A 23544-nucleotide genomic window follows, 5' to 3' on the forward strand; every position below is an offset into this window, starting at 1 on the left:
GTGCCTTTGAGGAATAACTGTATGTTGGCATGGCAAAAGAGAGAGAGAGAGAGAGAGAGAGAGAGGGTCAAAGAATAAGGAGGAGAGGAACCATAAATGTGCAGAGAGAGAGAGGTGGCAGTTCTTGAGGAGATGACTATGGTTTGAGGAGGTCATTGATCCTAAGAGGCAATGACTCCCAGAAGGCACGGATGGTGGCTCTCTGGTCGAACTCCATGACAGGCTGAGGCAAGATCTTGAGGTGCTGCAGAGTGGTGGAGTCACTCATTCCCCATTCAAAGCCCAGAGAGGTGTCAGGAGTTGGGTTCCTGGAAGTGAGAGGTTACATCAGGTTGCTTTACTTTGCACCTCACACCCTTATTTTTAGCCTTTTCATCCTTGCCTTACACACATGTTCCTCCTTCTGTATCTTGTATGGCTTTATATTTACAATTGTTTTACTGGTTTCTCAACAGCAGTGATCTTTGAGGTTATGCAGCCATGACTGGTTATTCAAGTCAATCAATCAGTCACCCCTCTTTATGTAAAAGTCCTCTCCTGTGTGCCTTACACAGATCAGAATGCTTACCAACAAAAGCAATCATTACTCTCTTCACTCTGAGCCATGGGATTCATACACACCTACGCATCATTTGTCTTTAACTTACTGATAACAGAGACATGCTACAGTTATTTGACATACTTCAAATATACATGTGCCATTTCCTCAACACAAACATCAGTCAAAGTCTCCTATAACCTCAGTGCTCAGAACACACATGTGGTTAGTATACAAACATTCAGTCTGTATCTGTTTCAGTCCATGTTAGGTCCATTTTGGAACCAGATCTTCTCAGAGGAGAGTGGTAGCCTGAATAATCCTTCCAATGGGGAAGGGGTATCTGTGGGAAGAGTGATGGATAGTGCAGTGTTTTATTGACTGTGCTTGTCTGTGTTAGTCTTTTTATGTCATTGATAGACCTGACTGGGTGCAGACACATGTAACTGTGTGAAAGGATGTACGACCAACATCCACTTTATACGTCTTCCACATCATGCGCTAAATCCATTACACAATCAGTATATATGATCTGTTTTCAAAGAGTCATCCCAATTGTAAAATGAGGATGTGCACTTATATCTGTTTTTAGACTCAATAGAGTTCCCAGTGGGGGATAATGGTGTAACAGGCAAAATTAATTACAGAGGAAGAAGCCTGCCAAGTTGATAAGAGTATGGCCTATTTTAAGTGGAACTAACTGTGTCTTGGCGAATTCTGTCCACATAGTGGTGATGAGGTGGCCCACGGTGATGTCGTCTGGGGTGGTAAGGTTGGCGTACCCTGGGAAGAACTGATACTGTTTGTCGTCTGAGTGGGCAACATCTGTCAGCACCACACATTATTAGTTTATTTAGTGAAAAATCATACTGTAGAATGAATGTCAGATGAAATTCTTACATATGGTTAGATTGGACAAGTATCAGTAACAGATATTTGTACAGTTAATTATCGATATGTGAAATTTCTGTTTCATTATTTTGTTCTTTGTACTGACTGGATGGTGATTGCAGAAATGTCCTTGATTACATTTTATCCAACAGCTAATGTATGCTAAAACCAATTCCCCTGTCATTCACATCATTTGTCTGTCTCATAGGCTGTCAAAATTCTTACTCCCTGCAACACTTCTGTCAACAGCCATAACCTGGCCACTTACAGTTATGCGCCTGTGGGAGGTCAAGGCCGGCATTGAGGAATATGTCTGTAGCGCTATGTTGGCCGCGGTGGTGCAGCTCGTAGGCCCACACAGGGGTCTGCTCAGTCATAAGACTCAATGTCCAGTCATGACGCACCAGGAACAACCCATCTGTGTACAGCTGAAGCAGCCAACAATACTTCTTAGTAAAAAAAAATCAGAGTAGTCATTGAGGGGATATACACCCATGAAGGATGTACAGTATCGTGACCCTTGCAGTAGCCTGCTTTACATTAGGCTTAAAATTTACCTCAGTTGCTCAGAGCAAAGGAGTATTTAACATAAAGAATGTTGGCAGTGGTGTCACCCCAACAGATGCATCTGTATATGAGGTATTTACTCATCTGGTTTCCAACAGATCCCACTCATGATGCTCATTTTATTGAATGGGTAAACCATAGGCTAAGGCAAGAAGTACAGTGACCTAATAAAGCCACGATATTACCGGTAATTGCAGCAGACTGCAGTAAAGGATAGTGATACTGTACCAAGATGTGTCATCTAATGTTCACACTACTGAAAGCAAGTGCCAAACAGCTGGACATGACACATAAATGACAACAATAACAATGAGGATACAAAAGTGAGTGACAACAATGATGATGAAGATGGCAACAAAAAATTGCTTATGACAATGTCAGTGAAAAACACAATACCAAGGATGATGTTATCAGTCTGGTACCTGAGTAAGGTTATCAGCATTCTCTTTTTCGAAGTTGAGGCCACCAAGGTAGTAATCGTACACAGTGGTGGCAGTGTTGACAGGGTCCTCATCCGGGTACAGTTCTAAGCTGGCTGGCCCATTCACAGTGAAATTGGTCTCAAGACTTTCTATCAAACTGGGTACTGCATACATCTCTGGAGGTAGAGGTAGACAGATACAGAGATAGATAGATAGAAGGCCCAGTTGAAGGGGTTGATAGTCTATTGTATACATCCATCCATCCATCATCCAATCCTACATTGCCCCATGAGGAGCGCAGGAACCCGGGGCTAGGCGATTGGTCCCGACATTTAAGATGAGAGTGACCAGCCTCACTCATCCCCGAGTGGCATTACATGAGCAATCAGCCCCAACCATCCCTTGAATATAAACCTTCACCAGCTCAATCCGATTGGAGCGCAATAATTACCCACTAAACCACCAGGCGCCAAAATTTGGTTATATGGTTACCACCCAGCATAGTAAATGGTTTCCTCGTGCACAGGAAACCATTTGGCTTGTCACTCAGTGTAGAGTCACCCACAGGCTGAAGGAAGTGGAAAGAAAGACAGAAGAAGGAGTGTAAAGTCACCCGTAGGCAGAAGGACAAGGAAAGAATGAAGGAAAGAAAGACAGAATAGAATGGAAGGAAAGTAGGATGGAGAGGAAAGGGGAGACACCCGAGGGCAGCACTACATAGAGTGAGTGGATGGTGAGCACCCCCACCTACCACAGTCTATTGTATACAAATAATTCAAAATGCATTGAAAAAACAGAAAAATGAGACAGATAGACAAGGAGAGACGGGTAGACTGAGGTGGGCTGTCCGGTGTAAAAGAGATATAAACAACATGCAAGAGAATAATAAAGAGAAATACTCAAGATCAGTTATTAATGAAGAAATGCTTGCTGGAAAGCCTTGTAAGATGACAAGGAAGATGTGCTAGTTAGAGAGCATTTAACTTGACAAGAATACAAGTGCAATACAGCATGAATTTCACTCTGAGTATGGCTAGAAACAAGGCCACCAACCGACAGATTCTATGGCCAGCTCATCCCTGTTCATGCCCATGATGGTTGGCACGTGATGGTAGCGACCCTCCTGCAGCAGCGTCACCGGCTCATCGGGGATGTACTCGCCATCCACACGCGGTGCAAAGTAGAACGGTTGCAAGTTCCACACCTGGTTCCAGATTCACAAGCATGTGGTTAATTCCTAGGGAGAACAAAATAATAGCTACGACAAAGTATTGCTCTTAAGACAATAGTTACAATTAGGAGCCAGTTGTAAAGTTACACCAGTTGATAGCAAAACAAGTTGATAGCAAAATAAATTACAACAGGGTATTGATCTTGCAATTGTTCGTGAGTGATTCATATATCTCCAGAGCCTCATGTGTGACATCAGGTAATATAATTCATCCACCTTAACTTAGAGACTTCATTGTGACTACTTTATACCATACCTGGTCTATTTTCACATTAACTTGACCTAGATTTTTGTTCTTTTGTAGCTTATTTTAAATAGCTCATTTGCAGGACAAGACTATGGCTCTGCATTCTTTCAGTAACATTTCCTCGTGATTAGCATCATATTCTAGTATTAATCTTGTGTTTCAGCTCAGCATTGAAGATGGACAGATGGCTGTTTTAGGCCAAGTTAGAGTTAAAAAAAAAAGTACAGTAGCCTATTCTACTGTTAATTTCTCATAATTCGGCATTGAAGTTGGAGAGATGGCAATTTTAGGTCAAGTTAAAGGGAGAATATGAAATAAGTTTTGTCGTACAATGAGGGACGCATACGATGAGTCCAACAGGTGCTCTCGGACCCCCTGCAAGCATTCTACCAGTGCATCACTCGGCTCAGTTGGACAGTCGAACCTGCAAAGGCATCGATACACATGAACATGCAACATTCTATCCATGTATAGTATTATATTTTTTATATATGATGACATAAGAATGGCTTTCATGACTGTGTGTGTGTGTGTGTGTGAGAATGAATGAGTGAGTGTGTGCATGTGTGTGTGTGTGTGTGTGTGTGAGAATGAATGAGTGAGTGTGTGCATGTGTGTGTGTGTGTGTGTGTGTGTGTGTGTGAGAATGAATAAGAGAGTGTGTGTGTGTGTGTGTGTGTGTGTGTGACAAACCTCTCTGCTATCCTCTGCGCAGCCCACAAGAAGTCTCTGCCTCGAGTCCAGGGACACAGTGCAGACCCGCTCTCCATGATGGCTCCACTAAACAGACCTTGTGGGAAGTATCGCAGTTAATATTGTTTACTATTCTCTCTCCACTGTTACTCGGTGTTAAATTGCCACCTCTCCATCTCCAATGCTGAGTTCTGACAATATATTAACACTAGAACAGGATGCTAGTCGCGAAAAAGTGCCATGGTAGAGACTGAGTAACGTCTTTTCCTGTCACTGAACTACGTGAAATAAACCGCAAAAGGACGAAAATACGGGTCAAATTAAGGTGACAGGAGTATGGTGATGGTGGTACTGGAGAGGGTTGCCTTCATGTGGTGGCACTGATATGTGACGTCACTGCCTGGTGATGAAAGCATTCCTCATCTTCCCTACTACCTGAAAGAAGCATGGTGGACTGGAGGAAGGTAGCTTTAGCCTGCAGTTCACATGGGTTTACATGTACAACCACTACCACTACTGTTACCTCAGTCATAACTACTACTACTACTACTACTGTTATCACAATCACAACTACTGCTACTACTACTGCTGGTGATGGTGACACATCGTACTATTCTTTATGTCATTTTAATTTCTTCAGAAACATGTAGAGGGTCCGATTTGTTGGAAGTAAGAAGGGTCCCTGAGTAAGACGAGGTGCAAGTGTGGCGGGGGGACTCACCTGCCGCTGACGGCGCCATCATCTGGTAGTGGACAGAGGCCGACCCTGCACTGCCACCGAAGATGGTGATCCTAGGGGCGATAGAGAGTGTCACAGGGTTAAGTGAAGTAAGAAGGGGGGAGAGAGGGAGGAGGAGACCTAAACTGAGATGAATGACGGAGTAGAGAGGTAACCTATATGAGAGAGGGGGCGTGTAGGTTTATAGCCAGACTATTCGAAGGGTGGGAGGTCGTTTTCTGCTGAATCTGGACTTGCATTGCAGCCCGCTGGTCAAAGGTCTGCTGCATGCTTGTTATGCGGGTCTGGGTGTATGCATAAGCGACGTTGAGAAGCAGCACAAAACTTCTGAACAACTGAGAGTGGCTCTTTTGGCATTGTTATTAAAAACACGCCAGGAGAGAGGGAATCTTTAGGTAGGTGAGGGGATGGTCCGACCCTCTCAACCTCCCCACCCCCCTTCCAAGCTACGGGCCTGGGTATACAGTAAGTTGAGTAGGGCAGCCAAATGGCAAGGGACATGGCGAGTCGGGTGACGTGGAGACAATTTGTTTGTGCCTACCACTTACGGGATGTCTGCAATATTCCCATCTCTCTAAGAAAGTCAGACAAAAGAGGCTTAGAATCAGTATCAGTAATATCAAGTTGCCTGGACACTTCTTATGAACGGCGGGATAATAGATACCGTAGGGGAAAATACTGATTGATAAAGATTGTCCCAGAGGCAAAAGGTTCAAGAAATCTAAATATACTCGTTGACTCTTGCACTGAGAACTAGACAGGAAAGGGTTAACCGGTGCTGGGTTTGTGAGATTACTTGCATTGAATATTTTAGATGATGTCTTAGCGTAGTTAATTGTGCGCAATCCCTTCACACCGAGGACGTCATTACACATGCATGTGCAGTAGCGCATAGGGTGTATTTACTGGTGTGAGTGTGTGTGTGTGTGTGTGTGTGTGTGTGTGTGTGTGTGCCGTATAACTCCAATAGTTTTGACCTGATTTGGATCAAACTTGGCAGAATGACTGAGAATTATTCAGGGGGTTAGGGTAGAGGACAAGATCAAGGTAAATAGTTTTAGTTCGTTTTAAACAAAACTTGGTGGATGAACTGAAAGTCAGACTGAGATGAGGTAAATTCGTTTTGATAACAGTCGGTCAAAGAGCTAACCCCACAGAGGCGTGGCATGACCTACTTGTCCGGGTCTCCACCAAAGGCAGCGATGTTGTTCTTGATCCACTGGAGGGCGAGGGTCTGGTCCTTAAGTCCTTGGTTGCCTGGTGCCGCCTCGTCCTCCGTTGATAGGAACCCTGGGGGAGAGGAAGAAGGCACTAAATTATTACACTAAAAAGATGGTGGCAGCGCAGAAACAAAGGTCACTGCCTGAGGGAAGGAGGCTGCATGGAGGTTGTTGATGACTGAGACAAGAGAGAGGGCACAGTTTTTACTTTGTGTTAGCTATGGCATTTACTGAGCCATTGTTAACTTTCTTGAGGTGTATATCTATCTACAGTAATGCATGGCTTCTACACAGTCTTAACAGTATTTTTGAACTGCGATGTATTTAGTGGCGAGAAAGTACAAGAGGATACAGTAATGAGGTGTATTGTGCAGAAGAAATCGCAAACAAGAAAGTGCCACCTGCAAGAGACCTATGACTGACCGAATATTCCAAGTCGGTACTGCATCATGGCCACGATAACACCCTTGTCCACCAGCGCCTGATACCCGTGGAATTTCTCAGCAGACCCCGCGAAGAAGGCGCCGCCGTGAATGTACACCATCACGGGGATAGGGTAGTCGATCTCCAGGGCATTCTGAAACCGGAGATAAAACACTAATAGTAATCTCTGGTCTATCTTTTAATGTGTGTGTGTGTGTGTGTGTGTGTGTGTGTGTGTGTGTGTGTGTGTGTGTGTGTGTGTGTGTGTGTGTGTGTGTGTGTTTTCTATCCACAGTTTCAGAGGAGGGTGATTTAGGGGCCTGAAATCTCTCTCTCTCTCTCTCTCACACACACACACACACACACACACACAAACACACGTACATACCTCAGGGGTGTACACGTTGAGGTAGAGACAGTCCTCGCTTCCCACAAGGGTCAGCTGGTCACACGGGCGGGGCAGCTCTGAGGCGTCCAGGTCCCCCTCCCATGGGTCAACGGGTTCCGGTTCCTGATAAACCATACATTACCATAACTACCATACCAGCCTGAATACCACTACCATAACTACCATACCAGCCTGAATACCACTACCATAACTACCATAACAGCCTGAATACCACTACCATAACTACCATACCAGCCTGAATACCACTACCATAACTACCATACCAGCCTGAATACCACTACCATAACACCCTAAATGCCACCATCATAACAGCCTAATACCACTACCATAACTACCATACCAGCCTGAATACCACTACCATAACTACCATACCAGCCTGAATACCACTACCATAACTACCATACCAGCCTGAATACCACTACCATAACAGCCTGAATACCGTTACCATAACAGCCTGAATACCATTACCATAACTACCATAACAGCCTAATACCATTACCATAACTACCATAACAGCCTGAATACCATTACCATAACTACCATACCAGCCTGAATACCATTACCATAACAGCATGAATACCACTACCATAACAGCCTGAATACCATTACCATAACAGCCTGAATACCATTACCATAACAGCCTGAATACCATTACCATAACAGCCTGAATACCATTACCATAACAGCCTGAATACCATTACCATAACAGCCTGAATACCATTACCATAACAGCCTGAATACCACTACCATAACAGCCTAATACCATTACCATAACAGCCTGAATACCACTACCATAACAGCCTGAATACCATTACCATAACAGCCTAATACCATTACCATAACAGCCTGAATACCACTACCATAACTACCATAACAGCCTAATACCATTACCATAACAGCCTGAATACCACTACCATAACAGCCTAATACCATTACCATAACAGCCTGAATACCACTACCATAACAGCCTGAATACCATTACCATAACTACCATAACAGCCTAATACCATTACCATAACTACCATACCAGCCTGAATACCATTACCATAACTACCATACCAGCCTGAATACCATTACCATAACAGCATGAATACCACTACCATAACTACCATAACAGCCTGAACAGCACTACCATAACTACCATATCAGCATGAACACCACTACCATAACTACCATAACAGCCTGAATACCATTACCATAACAGCCTGAATGTCACTACCATAACTACCATAACAGCCTGAATATCGCTACCATAACTACCATAACAGCCTGAATACCACTACCATAAGTATCATAACAGCCTGAATATCGCTACCATAACTACCATAACAGCCTGAATACCACTACCATAAGTATCATAACAGCCTGAATATCATTACCATAACTACCATAACACCCTAAATGCCACTGCCATACCATACAACTACAGCACATAATATACCACGACCATACCTACCATAATACCCCATTGAACCACGACCATACAAACCATTATCACGACACATACCATAACTACCATAACAACCCAGATACCACAACCATACCACACTACCATAGCACATTATACACCAGGACCATACCTACCCTTACAGTAATAAAACTACTACAAATGTACCTACCATAACACCTCACATACCACTACCATACCTACCATAATATCCAGTAAAACCATGATATATTGGCTACCATGTCTACATTTAATAAAACCACGAGCATAGGCTACATAGCACAACACTCACATTTTCACAACACATAACATACCCACCCTAACACCAAATATCTTATATTATTATCACCACCATCATCATCATCACGTTGAATCGGCATATATAGCAGTACGATACTCCCTTTTCACGACATATACCATACCCACCATAACACAAAATTTCTCATATCATCATTAACATCACCACCGTCATCATCATCACCTTGAATCGTCGGGCACCAGTGGGCGGGCGGGCGTAGGGGATACTGAGAAATTCCAGATAAGTAATGTTGTACTGGGTGGATTTGAGGCCAAGGATACGTCCCTCGTTGACTTGGACCACTGGCCTGTCTTGCCCCACCACCACACCCGCCACCACACCCACCACCAACACCCACACCCTCAATGGCACTGTTGGGAAAAAGACGTGGACATTAGAACATGGGAATTACTACTGTTATTGGCTACTACTATTACTACTACAACTATTACCATGGTAGTAGCGGTTCCAGAGAAGGGGGAGGAGGAATGGTACTGTCCCTTCCTCCTTGTCTCAGACCACCTATTGCATTTAAAGATATGCTCAACACTGCCCTACCTGAAGACATACTTTAACCACTATTTTACAAGCACATCTCATGGCCATCTGGTTGTCAGTCACACGCATCACAAACAGTATTCTAGGGTCATTTGTTAAAGGCGTTTGAGCCCCAGTTAGCGCCCAGGGTTCCTGTGAGAGTGATTTTGCTGGATGGGTGCTTAGCGTACCGACCTCCACCTATGGGTTCATAATCGTGAAGCACATAGGCCTGTACACTGGGGTTCCTCCCTCTATTAACTTTTGAAAATGCCCAATACTGTCGTTTGCTAAGGGCCGTGGCACTTAAGGGTCACAGCGGTGTTCACTTCGAAGAAAGATGAATAGTTCCCCTTTGAAAACGATTATTATTCAAGCTCTTTGAAGCTCCTTGATCAGTCATTTTAGGGAGATGATGGAGGTTGAGCTGAATGCGTCTGCAAGCGACATTTTGCACTGAAGTTAAAATCTTTGCTTAAAGCACTCTAACTTATACAGTTGTGTGCCTACTTTTGTGTCAGATGTCACAGAAGCACGCCTGCACACACCAACTACTCTGTGTTCATCTAAGTCTCTTGGAGACTATTATTGCATAAACCTGGCCTTCAAGGCTAGGGTACGCATAGGTTGCATCTGCTTTCATTCTCACAGGCTCTTATCGGTTGTTTTTCATTCGTAAATGTATCATGCGCTCCCATATGAACTTCAGTCAGACGTTTTTTTGTAGTTTAGTGTTGCTACCTTCATATAATTTAGCAGTCAGTTAAAGGAAACCTGTAAAGGGCTAGTAAAAGCTGCAGGTAGTTAGTAAATTATTAACTAATTAGTTCAAATCAAATTTAACCACTTCAGTTCGAAAAGTATGTCCTAAACTGAATAAAATCGTCTTAATCTACCTAGAATTTAATGGCATGCGTCATCAGACTGAGAAAGTATAGCCTATCCATGATTCTATCCATCATACAAGAGATTCCTTTATGTTTTGAGATCTGTATTCACTCATATTGGCTTTGATATACACTGTAAGTATATTGGCTAGTCGCCACAGCATTAGCCTGACTGTGTGAATCTCGTATGGAGTACTGATAATGAGGAAGGTCGCGCTTCTAACTCAACCATTTTACCGCACCTGAGGTCAAATGAACTCACGCCATCCAGGCATCACACACTAACTGACTGTCCCATACATTCAGGGAGAAGCATAAAGCATACTGTTGTTGCATTTTCGGCACCGAGAAATGTCACGTATATAGTGAAAAATATATGAGCGTAAAAACTATCAGTTACACCAGCCGTATAGTGAGTATATTAGATCCTGTGATTAAATTGCTTTCAACATAGTCATTTAATGTTTAACAGTATTGTTAAATTTTTCGCGGCATAATAATGAGTAAAGAATGATTAATAACAGGTAAAGATGAAAAAATTAGTAGTGTGGGAAACCTGCGGCAGCCATCTTGAATCAGCTGTTGGCAACAAATATGGCTGGTTTGTGACGTCCCTGTTACTATGCTCTAAAACATCGCCTCTGTGCTCCTCTGACCATGCCATTGTTAACGATAAGGACATAATCTGAATCCTAAATATGTGTTCAATGTATTATAGATGTTATTTATTTATTATCGGGGGAGCATGGCTCGTAATAAGCGCTTCTGGAACGGACACCCCTACTATGTCCGAAGAAGAAAGGCTGAACCTGAAGTAAGATATATGTTGTATTGCCTTATTTTTAGTTTCTGTGGCAAGTTAGTGCAGTGTGTAGTTGTTATTTTCTATTAATATTGCACATGCCAGACTTTAATCACCTTGGAATGGCTCTTCAGTGGTGACCTTTTCCCTTGGAACTATTTATGCGTGCAGGATCAGGAATTTTCAAAAGTTAGACCCCTAGATTCATTAGCGTAGGTGTAGGTGTTACGGGCATGGCGGGGAAAACATTGGTAGAAGTTTTGTTCATAGTATTACTGCAGTTTTAGCCGTGCCTCTCACTTTGGCTAGTTAGAGTAGAATAACTATGATAGGTTAGTTAGGATTGATGTTTAGTTGGAGCAAGTTAGGAAAAAACTACCCATGACTGAAACTGCAGATTTACCATGTTTATTATAATGTTGTGATGTAAGCAGATTTAAGACTGCAGAAGGTAGCATATATGTAGGTGTTCTGTTGGTATTTAACTTCTTAATGTGATGAGAATGTTGCAGGTAATGAATGTTAGGTAATCTTTTCCGCATTGACAGTAGGTATATAATGCAAGGATTGAGAAAGTTCATGGATCTCTCAGTCTAATAAGTTACCATCACATGTACTGCACACTTTGCACTTGATGTATGATAAGGAAATTGGGTAGAATTTGTGTTTGTAATATGGCGACCATCATCCACTCACTTGATGTAGTGCTGCCTACTTCTTCCTTAGCCTTTATCATCCTTTTTCTGTGCCTGCCCTCCTCTCTTCCTATTTCTCCCATCTTTCCTGTCACTTCTTATTACTTTTCTTTCCTTTACAGGTGGCTTTACATTGAGTGACAAGCCAAATGGTTTGCTGTAAGCCAAGAACCATTTATAACGCTGGGTGGTAACCATTTATCCAAACCATACGTGCTCCCTAGGTGTCAACAAGTAGGTTGGTGGAGGGTTAGTGCCCCTCGCCATAAAACAAATAACTCAAAGTCAAATGGCCACCCCTTATGGGATTATGGCATCTGGCAATAGATAGATAGATAGAATATAACTAACTGCCTTTTCATTACAGAGCAGTCAGGATGTGTAGGGTGGTGACTAAAACAATGATATTTTTTATTTTTACTTTTTACTTTAACCATTAATGGCACTGGTATTTTCTTTTTTTTTCTCATCAGATTAGAAGGCATCATCTCTGGGATTTCCTTTATATATGTATCTCAGACATTTCATTCACATTGACTACTGGATGGTACTACAAATCAGGCACAAAATTAACCATGAATAGATCAGTACTTTACCAGGAATACAGTTTAGATTGGGTTAGCATAGGTCAGACTTAAGTACAGGTTTTGGCAGAGAAAAGAATGAATAACTGTGTAATAAAAAAAAGAAGAAAATACTGTTTTGCTGTACATTTATGTATGATGTTTGTTTCAGAGAGGAGGCAAGGGAGATGTTTTACCATGCATACAACTCCTATATGGTGAGTCGGCAACCTTGTCTGGCTTCTCTGTCTGTATTGCTGCATTGTGATGACTGCCCATTTTCCACATACTGTACTGTATTCTGTACATGATGAACCCCTGTTTTTGTTTTTTCTGATTTAACATTATATTGGCCTTCTTTTTTTCAATCACATTTGGTCGAGTTTCATATCATATACTGTGTATAATTTATCTGCACTTAATTGTAGTATGTCCTGCCTGTAATAATATGTTTGTATCCTGGTTAAGTGTTAGCTTCTGTGCATCTTTTTCTGGATGCCTCCCATTGTGTGTATATGGAAAAGGTTAAGAGTACACACACTGTGTAGGGCTGCAGTGGCCCTTTGTGGTAGACAGCACCTCACCAGAGATGGACCCGGATCCTTCCCAATACAAGGTTCCAGGACATAGGAGGATGAATGGCTCCTGGGTGTGTGTAAAATACGTCAGTATACAGTGGATGTGTGTGTAATAGTTGTTGGTGTGTTTGTGTTGCAGGACAATGCCTACCCAGCAGATGAGTTGATGCCCCTGAGCTGCCGGCCTCGATGGAGAGAGGTGGAACAGACCAGGGGCGACATTGACGACACCCTTGGCAAGTGAGTGGTACTTGTAATTGCTGCAACTCATTATTTATTATTTATTTGTTTATTTTAATAGTGTCTATTTTTATTGTATTTTTAACTTCAAGTGAATTTTCTATAATGCATAATGTTCTGGTAGTGTGTTTATCTCATGAACCTTGTGATTTTTTTTTTTTTCACTCTGGTATGTAGTATATATACTTTTTCATTGTTTAATTGCTCTACTGACCATATTGGGCTCTTTTTTTTGGGGGGGGGGGAAGGGAGAAGAACATTTTTGTGAATTTTTAGCCTTTAGTTCTCTCATCTTTGCATATTAAACAAAAAATAATCCACCAGGCCCTGAAGAATATGCTGACATTGTACTGTTTTATATTTTTCTTGCCACCGTTCTCTCCACAGCTATTCCTTGACCCTGGTTGATGCGCTGGACACCCTGGTGGTGATGGGGGACATGGAGGAGTTTGACCGTGCGGTGAGGCTGGTGGTGCGGGACGTCTCCTTTGACAACGATGTAGTGGTGTCTGTCTTTGAGACAAACATTCGGATGGTTGGCGGCCTCATCTCTGCACACATTCTAGCTGACCACCTGAATCAGGTATGCCGCTTGTCTTGTAAAGGTTTGTTATACAGTTTACAGAATAAAGCAGAAACCCGCTGATGGAATCAAGGCATTAAGAGGGAGCATGACAACATTTGAATTGATTGATTGTTATTGTGACTGATTCTGTCCTGATAGCTGTATGGTGCACTGAGTCAAGCACAAAATATGACATTAGGTTGAAGGGATTAGAGGAAAATATATAATTTGAAATGATTGATGGATTGATTTTTATTGTGACTGGTTCCCTCCCTTTAGCTGTATGGTGCGCTGGGCTGGTACCGAGGTGAACTGCTGACCATGGCACGTGATCTGGCCACGCGACTCCTCCCGGCTTTCAACACCACCACGGGCATCCCTCATGCAAAGGTAACCAAACTACACCTGTCATTGGACACATTCTGGGCAGGCCCCGTGTCACTTGATATGTAGTCAGTCGTATTTTGCGTAGCATTTTTGTCTTCATTAATGTCTTTGTGATAATAATAATATACTGTATATAATCATCATCATTATCATCATCACCATCATCATCTTTAGTCTCATTTTAAGTTGGGGTGAGGTATTTAATGAGAAATATTATTGTGTGTTGTGAGAATGAGAGGCATGATTGCAGTAACATTAAGTTTGGTATCAGAGAGAGAGTTAAAGTGATGAAAGAGTGGATTGTACTGTATATAGATTGTATATGTGCCTGTGTAGAGATGGCTTCAACATGATACGATACCTTTGCAGCCTTATCCCAACACATCTGCAGTAATGAATGTTCTTTCACTTCCAGTTCACATAATCTACCCATTGATTCTGTTATGGTATGGTTTTCTTTTGTATTATGTATTGCTAAAGTGTCTCCACTTGCTGTAAATAAGTTACAGATGCTCTGCTGTTAATTTATGGTTGTTTTCTAGAGCAGTGCATGTCTTGATACTCCTTCTGGACAGACAGTGTGAGTCAGCAGGGGGAGTGTAATATTGATAAGTTAAATCTTCTGTGAACTGTAACCAGGTCCAGCAGGTGCAGTAGCGTTTATCTGGATGGTGTGTTTGAGTTGTCCAATCCATGTAAGTGGGAATAGACCAGCATGGGAAATTGATTATGATATCTCTGCCTCCCTGCATGTCAACAAGTGGGTTAGCAGAGGGTTGGTACCCCTCCTCGCAAAACCACTAACTCAAAGACAAGTGGCCACCCCATACAGGGTTATGGTGTCAGATTATAGATAGTTTTAGTTTTCGTTTTTGAAGGCTCCAGCATGCTTGCATGCATTGGCCTTGGTCACCTAATGGAGGCACTTCATGGTGCTCTGTTGCTGGCAGCCTCCCTGTTCAGTCTCTTAACCTTGAGGTCACACTTAATGACCTAGTCCCAGGTCTTTTTTGGCCTGCTTCTCACAACCCCACCTCTAATATTAAAGCTTCTCACTTTCTGAGCCCTGTTATCATACCCCATCCTCTCCACATGCCCAAACCACCTCAATCTACCTCTCCTCATCACAACACCAATACACTTCAGTCCCATCCTACCTCTCAACTCTTCCATCATAAACCTAGCCCCCCCAGTCCTTGCACTCAGGGACGCACTGCACATCCATGTATCTGCGAATATCTTCTTCCTTTACTGCCCAAGTCTCACTACCATATAGCATTGCAGTCCTAACACATGCTGCACACAAAGATCCCTTAGCACATGGGGAGAGCCGTCTCAATGTCAGGAGAGACAACACGTCCCTGAACTTCTTCCAACCACTCCTCACCCTAGTCACAGAGCTAGCTTCAGCCCCACCTCCAGCACATATCTCCCAAATAACAAAACTCTTCCGCACACTCAAGAAACTCACCAGCAAGTTCATGCCTAGCAATATCCACCTGCTCTCCCCAACACACTGCACACATGAAATCAGCATTATCTTGCAGTCTACCTCTAATACCACTACATCTCTGATGCACCCACTTATCACAAACACCGCACAAGATGGAATTACTTCCCACGTCCTTGTGGCAAATTACACATGGCCACTCTCCCTTTTCTTTGATTGTACCACCACCAACCCTAGATATCATCAGTTTTGTTTTATCTGCATTTATTCTTAAGCCCTTGTACCCCATACCATCTCTCCACTTCCTAAATCCTTCCTCTGTCTCCCTTTCATTCTCTGCAGTCAGCACCAAATCTTCAGCATACAACATCTCCCATGGGAGTCCAATTCTGAAATCATGTGAGAGGGCTTCAAGTACCATGATAAACAACAAGGGACTCAAAACTGACCCCTGATGCACACCAACATTCACGGAAAACTCATCACTCAAATCTCCAATCACTCATACCTGGGTGTGAGCACCCACATACATGGTCATAACCACCCTAACCAGCCACTCCTCCAAGCCAAGCTTTCTCATTTCCCACTTCACCATCTTTCTAGGGACTCTGTCAAAGGCCTTCTCCAAGTCAACAAAAACAAAGCACTGTTCCCTTTTCTTTCCTATATATTTTTCCTGAAGCTGTTGAACAATGAATATGGCAGCAGTGGTCCCCCTGCCTGTCATCTGGCTTGAAAAATGTGGAGTGAGAAGTCTAACATCCAACCTGAAGTGTTTTGATGAAAGAAACTGGACCATGTTGAGTTTGTCTGGTCAGGTAGAGGGCATAGATATTTGTGGTTATAGAAGTATAGTAGTGTACTGAACTGGGTGTATGTGAGTGACTTTGAGGGTAGGATGTAGCAAGGTAAACTAAAAAAATGGTTGGATATGGAGAATGAATGTGTCAAAAGCAGAGTGTTAAGATAGGAAAGTTAAAAAATAAACAAAGGGTCAGAATGGATGGATAAAGTTGGTGATGCACATGACTAGTGCTGCACCTCTTTTGTAACTTGGTAGCCTACAGGGTTGGAGTCATGTTGTCTGTTCAGAGGTAAAATTGACATGAGACAGTGGCATTTGAGAGGATTAAAAATACAAATATAGGCTTGTAAGGAGAGCTATTACCAGTACCAAAATGGCTTACACTCCCTCCCATCCAAAACTGACCCTTATGATACATTTGGCATAAGGGTTGACTTTGCTTGCCTTAGCTAAGTTGGTAGTAGTAGTATTTTTTAACTCCCTTCACTTCCTCTCTCCTCCTCCTCCTCATCCCTATTTTCCTTCTGTCACTTCTCTTCCTGTCTCTTTGCCTTATTCTCTTTCTCTTCTTTTCCTCCCCCCCTTACTTTGTTCCTTCTGTCTTACTCTTTTGTCCATTCCTTCTGCTCATGAGCTTGTAAATGGAATAATCAGTTAAATGAAAGAAAGTGGAGATAGCCAGTGTGTGACCTTCCTTGCTTATCTCTAGTCTGTTTAGCCAGAAAGACACAAATTCCCCAGCTCCTTTTACAATAATCCTTATGGTACTAAAGCGTAAAAGCTATTTTTGCTTCTTGTCACTGCTTCTTTCCATTATTTCCTCTCACTAGTCTCACTTTCATTCACTCTCTCTCTCTCTATCTCTCTCTCTTTCATATTATATGTAAATATATATATATATATAGGTAGATAGATAGATATAAAATCATTCTTCCATTCATTCATCATCCAGTCCTTTGTTGCCCCATGAGGAGTATTGGAGCCTGGGGCTAGGCAAGTTGGTCCTAACATTTAAGATGAGAGTGGCCAGCCTCACTCATCCCTAAGTGACATTACGTGAGCATTAAACCCCAACCACCCCTTGGAGCGCCTTATTTATATACCCACTAATCCACCAGGTGCTATAATTTTGTTATATGGTTGCCACCCAGCATAGTAACTGGTTTCTTGGTGTACAGATCATTTGGCATGTCAGTCAGTGTAGAGTCACCCATAGGCAGAAGGCAGAGGATAGAATAAAGGAAAGAAAGACAGAAGAGGGAGTGTAAGGTCACTTGTAGGCAGAAGGAAGAGGAAAGAATGAAGGAAAGACGGAAGAGGAAAGAAGGAAGAGAGGAAAGGTCAGACACCCAAAGCAGCACTACATTGAGTTAGTGGATGATGAGCGCACCCACACACAGGTATATTTACTGTTAACTGAATGCAGGTGTTTGAAAATTGTTGGTTTAATATTACAGGCATACCCCAGTTTAATGATGCATTTGGTTAAGTAAAAACCCAACACTAGGCTGAGTATTGTATCTCAGGGTAGATTTAACATGTAAAGTATAGGGATGCATTTTTGAGCCTTGGGTTTCCCCCCAACGAAGTCCAAAACCCACCTTAATGAGTCTCAAAAGTTTCTAGCCCACCTTAACCCCCAAATTGTTTTAAAACAAGTTAAACTAAGCCTTAAAGTAGTTTATGTCTCTCCTAAACCCAAAAATAAAATAAGAAAATAAACAAAAATAAGTCTGGGAAAAATCAAACTCAGTAAACTGTACCCCAAAATGACAGTGTTCTCCCCACATATGACTAAAACACACTGTTCTAAGTCTAAAGACTGTTTATAAATCAACCTAAACACAAAATTTAAGTCTTAAATATCATCAAACTCAGTAAAAAATATATATATATATATATATATATATATATATATACTGAGATTTGGCCATCATTCGGCAGGGTTGGGTGGTATTTCTACCCTCATTGCTATGCCGGGGTATCGCATCTTGGGGTATCATATCTCAGGGTCTGCCTGTATATGGTTAAAATACAGGTAATAATTTGCCATAGGCATCATTGAAGTAAAGCAAAATTTTGTCAGTCATTTTAGGTTTTGAAGAATTTGATTTTGTGTGTGTGTGTGTGTGTGTGTGTGTGTGTGTGTGTGTGTCTGTGTGTGTGGATGGGTGGGTGGGTGGGTGTGAAGATTAGCCAGTGAAAGTAATGGTAAGTGGAATTTCATCCAAGATGGATTGAGTTCAGGGTTTAAGTTACTGCTCAAATCAGATCTGTGTGAGTTAAATCCATGCAGGTTGAAGGATGAATGTACCATACTTGGACTTGTGCAGTGTTTTGTTTTATGATTGCCAACAGTCATTTTACCTGGTGTTCCCTTTGATTATTCTATCATATGAATAAATAGCTCTTCCACATGTAACTATAATGAGACTTACACACATACATACATCATCTAATCCTGTGATGCCCCATGAGGAGCGTAAGAGCCCAGGGGTAGACAGGTTGGTATTGTTATTGTTGTTGTTGGTGCTGTTGCTGGCATTACTGCTGCTGTTCCTGTTATTGTTAATATGATTTAATTATTGTATTTTTGACAGGTAAACCTCAAGTACGGGATGAAGAGTGCCAAACTGCAGGGTTCGCGTGACACCTGCACAGCTTGCGCGGGCACCATCATCCTGGAGTTTGCCGCCCTGTCTCGCCTCACCGGAGACCCTGTGTTTGAGGAGAAGGCACGGCAGGCCCTTGACCGCCTCTGGACACAGCGACACCGCGGCAGTGACCTTGTTGGCACTGTCCTTAATGTTCATTCGGGTTAGTAGATGAATTTCTTTCTGTCTGTCTGTCTGTCTGTCTGTCTGTCTGTCTCTCTCTCTCTCTCTCTCTCTTCACTCCCTAAGGTACAGATGTTATTAATTTACTTAAGTAAAAAAATACAATGGTGAGAAACATGTACCTATGATATATATTGGAAGGGAAATTCTTGAACATGTGTAGTGAACATTAACAGGTATATGGAGTGAATCATATGGGAAGCTAATCATTATACTCGTTGCCACTGTTTTACACTCTCAGGTGACTGGGTGAGGCGAGACTCTGGCGTTGGCGCTGGGATAGACTCCTACTATGAGTACCTGCTCAAGGCCTATGTGCTGCTGGGGGATGAGGGATATTTGGAGAGGTTTAATAAGGTAAGGAAGATTAGAGAGAGAGAGAGAGAGAGAGAGAGAGAGAGAGAGAGAGAGAGAATGAAGGGACACCAATTGTGGTTTAGTAGGAGTAACTTCTCAGCTGTCGCTGAGAAGAGACGTGCATATGAAGTGTGGCTGCAGAGGAAGGATGAGATGTCATATGAAAGGTATAAGGAAAAGAGGAATAGAGCGAGAAGGGCTGTGCGTGATGCTAAAGTGGCAGCAGATGAGAGGTGGGGTAGGCGGCTGACAGAGAATTTTCAACAGAATAAGAAAATGTTTTGGAAGGAGGTGAAAAGGGTATGAAAGGGAGAGTCTGGGAAGGAAGAACGAGTAAAAGCAGAGGATGGAAGGATGTTAATTGAGATGGATGCAGTAAGGAAGAGATGGGCAGAGTATTTTGAAAGATTGTTAAATGTAGAGGAGGAAAGGGTGGCTGAGATTGTGGCAGATGGAAGGGTGCAAGGAATAAATGTGTCGGGAGAGTTGAATGATTCTTTGATCACGAAGGAGAAAGTGGAGAAGGCAGTAAAGGAGATGAAAACAGGGAAAGCTGCCGGTATGGATGGGTGTGCTGTGGAATGCCTGAAGGGTGGTGGAGTGACTATTGTTGACTGGTTAGTAAGATTGTTGAATGTGTGCTTTGAGAAAGGTATGGTGCCAATTGACTGGACAAGTGCTTGTGTGGTCCCGTTGTATAAAGGCAAGGGTGATAAGTATGAATGTACTAGCTTTAGGGGTATAAGTCTGTTGAGTGTTGTAGGTAAGGTGTATGGTAGAGTGTTAATTATGAGAGTTAGAGAGGGTACAGAGGGAGTGATTGGTGATGAGCAGTGTGGCTTTAGGAGAGGGAGGGGATGCGTTGATCAGGTGTTTGCCGTGAGACAAGTGTGTGAAAAGTATTTAGCGAAAGGTAAGGATGTGTTTTGGGCATTTATGGATTTAGAGAAAGCGTATGATAGAATTGATAGGGAGGCTTTGTGGACTGTTTTAAGATTGTATGGACTTGATGGTAGGTTACTAAAAGGGGTGAAAAGTTTTTATGTAAATAGTAGAGCGTGTGTAAGAGTGGGAAATGCTGTGAGTGATTGGTTTCCCGTGAGGGTGGGGCTGCGACAGGGATGTGTGATGTCGCCTTGGTTGTTTAATATTTACATGGATGGTGTTGTAAGGGAGGTGAATGCAAGAGTTTTAGGTGGAGGTCTGAGTCTGGTGAATGTTGATGGTGGAGAGTGGAATCTGAAGCAGCTGCTGTTTGCAGATGATACTGCACTGGTGACTGATTCAGAGGAGAGATTGAGACAGTTGGTAGAGGAGTTTGGAAGGGTGTGTGAAAGGAGGAAATTGAAAGTAAATGAAAATAAGAGTAAAGTGATGAAGTGTACGAGGTTGGTAGATGGTAGGGGGATGAATATACTTTTGAATGGTGAGTTGCTTGAGGAGGTAGAGTTTTAAGTATTTAGGGTCACATGTTGCTGTGGATGGAAGAATAGATGCAGAAGTGAAGTTTAGAATAAATGAAGTAGGAAAGGTGCTGAGAGGAATGAAAAAAGTGTTTAAATGTCGTTTGCTTAGAATGGATGTAAAGAGAAGGCTGTATGAGGGTGTTGTGGTACCGACTGCGTTATATGGGGCTGAAACATGGAATATGGGTGTAGCAGAGAGGAAAAGTTTGAATGTAATGGAGATGAGGTGTCTGAGGAGTATGTGTGGAGTGACGCGTATGGATCGGGTGCGAAATGATGAAGTGCGAAGGAGAACTGGAGTTGTTTGGAAGATGGCTGGTAGAGTTGAGCAGAGGGTGTTGTGATGGTTTGGGCATATGGAGAGAATGGATAATGAGCGATTGGTGAAAAAGATAACTAGATCTGACGTGAGAGGTGTAAGGCCGAGAGGAAGACCACGAATAGGATGGATGGACAGTGTGAAGAGAGCGCTGGATGCGAGAGGGATGCCTGTTGAGTAAGGAAGAGTGGCTGTGCTTGACAGAAATAAATGGAGAGAAATTGTGAATGAATAAGTGATGACGCAGCCCTGAGGGGATATTCTCCCGCATTTGGTCTGATCAGCTAGTCAGGTCAGGTGCGGGTAAGGGGATGGGTCTGTTATGATGTGGCAGGGGTAAACCTGTTCTGCTGTCGGGCCCTGCTGCGGATGTCACTGATTGCATTGCGCAGTTGACCCTTGTGCGGTGTGGTGCGGTGAGGATCTGTCCGTTCTCCCCTTTGGGGCTAAGATGCGAATGAATGTGTTTGAATGGATGAGTAAATGGGGAGTGTGTCGTCCTGTCTCGGCTACCTCCCTTTCCTTGGGGGAAGCAGCCTAGGTATATAGATAGATAGATAGAACTTTCTACTGAAATGGATTTTTTTTTTTTTTTTTTTTTTTTTTTTTTAAAGCATAAGATGGACAGGGGAAGTTAAAGCAAATTAATTATAGGAAAATATTCTGTACACCAGACTATACGTGTCCTGCATTCATAAAAGATCTGTTATTTGAACTGCTCTGGGTTGAAGTTGGGGGGGAAATTACTCTGGGGAAATGAGGTCCAAAGAGAAGCAGTTCAGGGAATGGATATGCTTCAAGATATTTTTGCCCGGATCTCTTGTTACAGTGTAGTATTTGAGAAATCAAGAGTTGGTAGTTTTAAGCCAAGATAAACTGGTAAGAGTGTATTAGCTGGAACTTTTAACTAGAACCCCAATGTTATAAAAAAAATCCTATTTTGCCTTTCATGACTTTCAGCATTACACAGCGGTAATGAAGTACATCAGCCAGGGTCCTATGCTGCTCGACGTTCACATGCACCGCCCCCACACCACCTCGCGCAATTTCATGGATGCTCTTCTGGCGTTCTGGCCGGGCTTGCAGGTAAGCTGGTGAAGTGGCTGAGAGAGGAGTAATGGCAGTTTGTTATCAGGAGGGTTTGTGTGTGTGTGTGTGTGTGTGTGTGTGTGTGTGTGTGTGTGTGTGTGTGTGTGTGTGTTTACCTAATAGTATTTACCTAATTGTGATATACAGGAAATGAGCTATCCTCGTGGGGTCCCGTCTCTGTTTCTCTGTAAGTCAAATTTAGCTTTAAACTGGTTGAAGTTTTTAGACTGGACGATCTCTTTGTCCAGGCTATTCCACAGGTCTATACATCTATAAGGAAAACTATATTTCTTGATATCCCTCAAGCAGCCTGGCTTCTTCAGTTTCCTTCCATGTTCTCTTGTTATTCTCTTATCCCATAAAAACAGATCTTCTTTGTCAATATTATCTACTCCCACCATGCTCCTGAACACTGCAATCATGTTGCCTCTCTTTCTCCTTTCATCTAAGGAAGGCAAATCCAGCTTTTCCAGCCTCTCTCTGTACGACAGATCTGCCAAACTGGGGACCATTTTGGTTGCTGTTCTTTGTATTCTCTCAAAAATTTATATATATTTCTTTTTGTGTAGGCACTCGATGTAGTGCTGCTCCCGGGTGTCTGCCCTTTCCTCTCCATCCTTCTTTCCTTCCATCCTCTTCTGTCTTTCTTTCCTTCATTCTTTCCTTGTCCTTCTGCCTACAGGTGACTTTACACTCCCTCTTCTGTCTTTCTTTCCTTCATTCTTTCCACTTCCTTCAGCCTGTGGGTGACTCTACACTGAGTGACAAGTCAAATGGTTTCCTGTGCACCAGGAAACCATGTACTACGCTGGGTGGTAACCATATAACCAAATTTTGGCGCC

The 23544-nt window shown here is 42.6% G+C and overlaps 2 protein-coding genes across 2 annotated transcripts in view; one reads left to right on the forward strand and one right to left on the reverse strand.

Annotated features, from left to right (window-relative positions):
- Window positions 1-136: 136 nt before the first annotated feature.
- LOC145394669 (venom carboxylesterase-6-like) lies at window positions 137-11213 on the reverse strand. The gene is made up of 14 exons (XM_080268443.1): window positions 11106-11213; window positions 9713-9863; window positions 9309-9496; window positions 7360-7482; window positions 6972-7125; window positions 6504-6618; window positions 5311-5381; window positions 4590-4686; window positions 4227-4320; window positions 3472-3622; window positions 2419-2594; window positions 1698-1857; window positions 1240-1363; window positions 137-308 (listed from the first exon to the last, which is right to left on the reverse strand). The coding sequence occupies exons 1-14, from the start codon at window positions 11211-11213 to the stop codon at window positions 137-139; spliced, it is 1884 nt and encodes a 627-aa protein (XP_080124569.1).
- Window positions 11214-11247: 34 nt separating this feature from the next.
- Window positions 11248-23544, forward strand: part of Edem2 (ER degradation enhancer, mannosidase alpha-like 2) — a 37646-nt gene continuing 25349 nt past the window's right edge. The window contains exons 1-8 of the mRNA XM_080268444.1: window positions 11248-11363; window positions 12782-12827; window positions 13327-13427; window positions 13815-14010; window positions 14272-14382; window positions 19235-19451; window positions 19713-19828; window positions 22574-22699. Of these exons, the coding sequence (XP_080124570.1) occupies window positions 11248-11363; window positions 12782-12827; window positions 13327-13427; window positions 13815-14010; window positions 14272-14382; window positions 19235-19451; window positions 19713-19828; window positions 22574-22699 (1029 nt within the window). The remainder of the gene's footprint in view (window positions 11364-12781; window positions 12828-13326; window positions 13428-13814; window positions 14011-14271; window positions 14383-19234; window positions 19452-19712; window positions 19829-22573; window positions 22700-23544) is intronic.

The sequence above is a fragment of the Coenobita brevimanus genome, chromosome 28, assembly GCF_032717465.1.
Source record: "Coenobita brevimanus isolate Jiangsu-jjx chromosome 28, ASM3271746v2, whole genome shotgun sequence".
Lineage (NCBI taxonomy): Eukaryota > Metazoa > Arthropoda > Malacostraca > Decapoda > Coenobitidae > Coenobita > Coenobita brevimanus.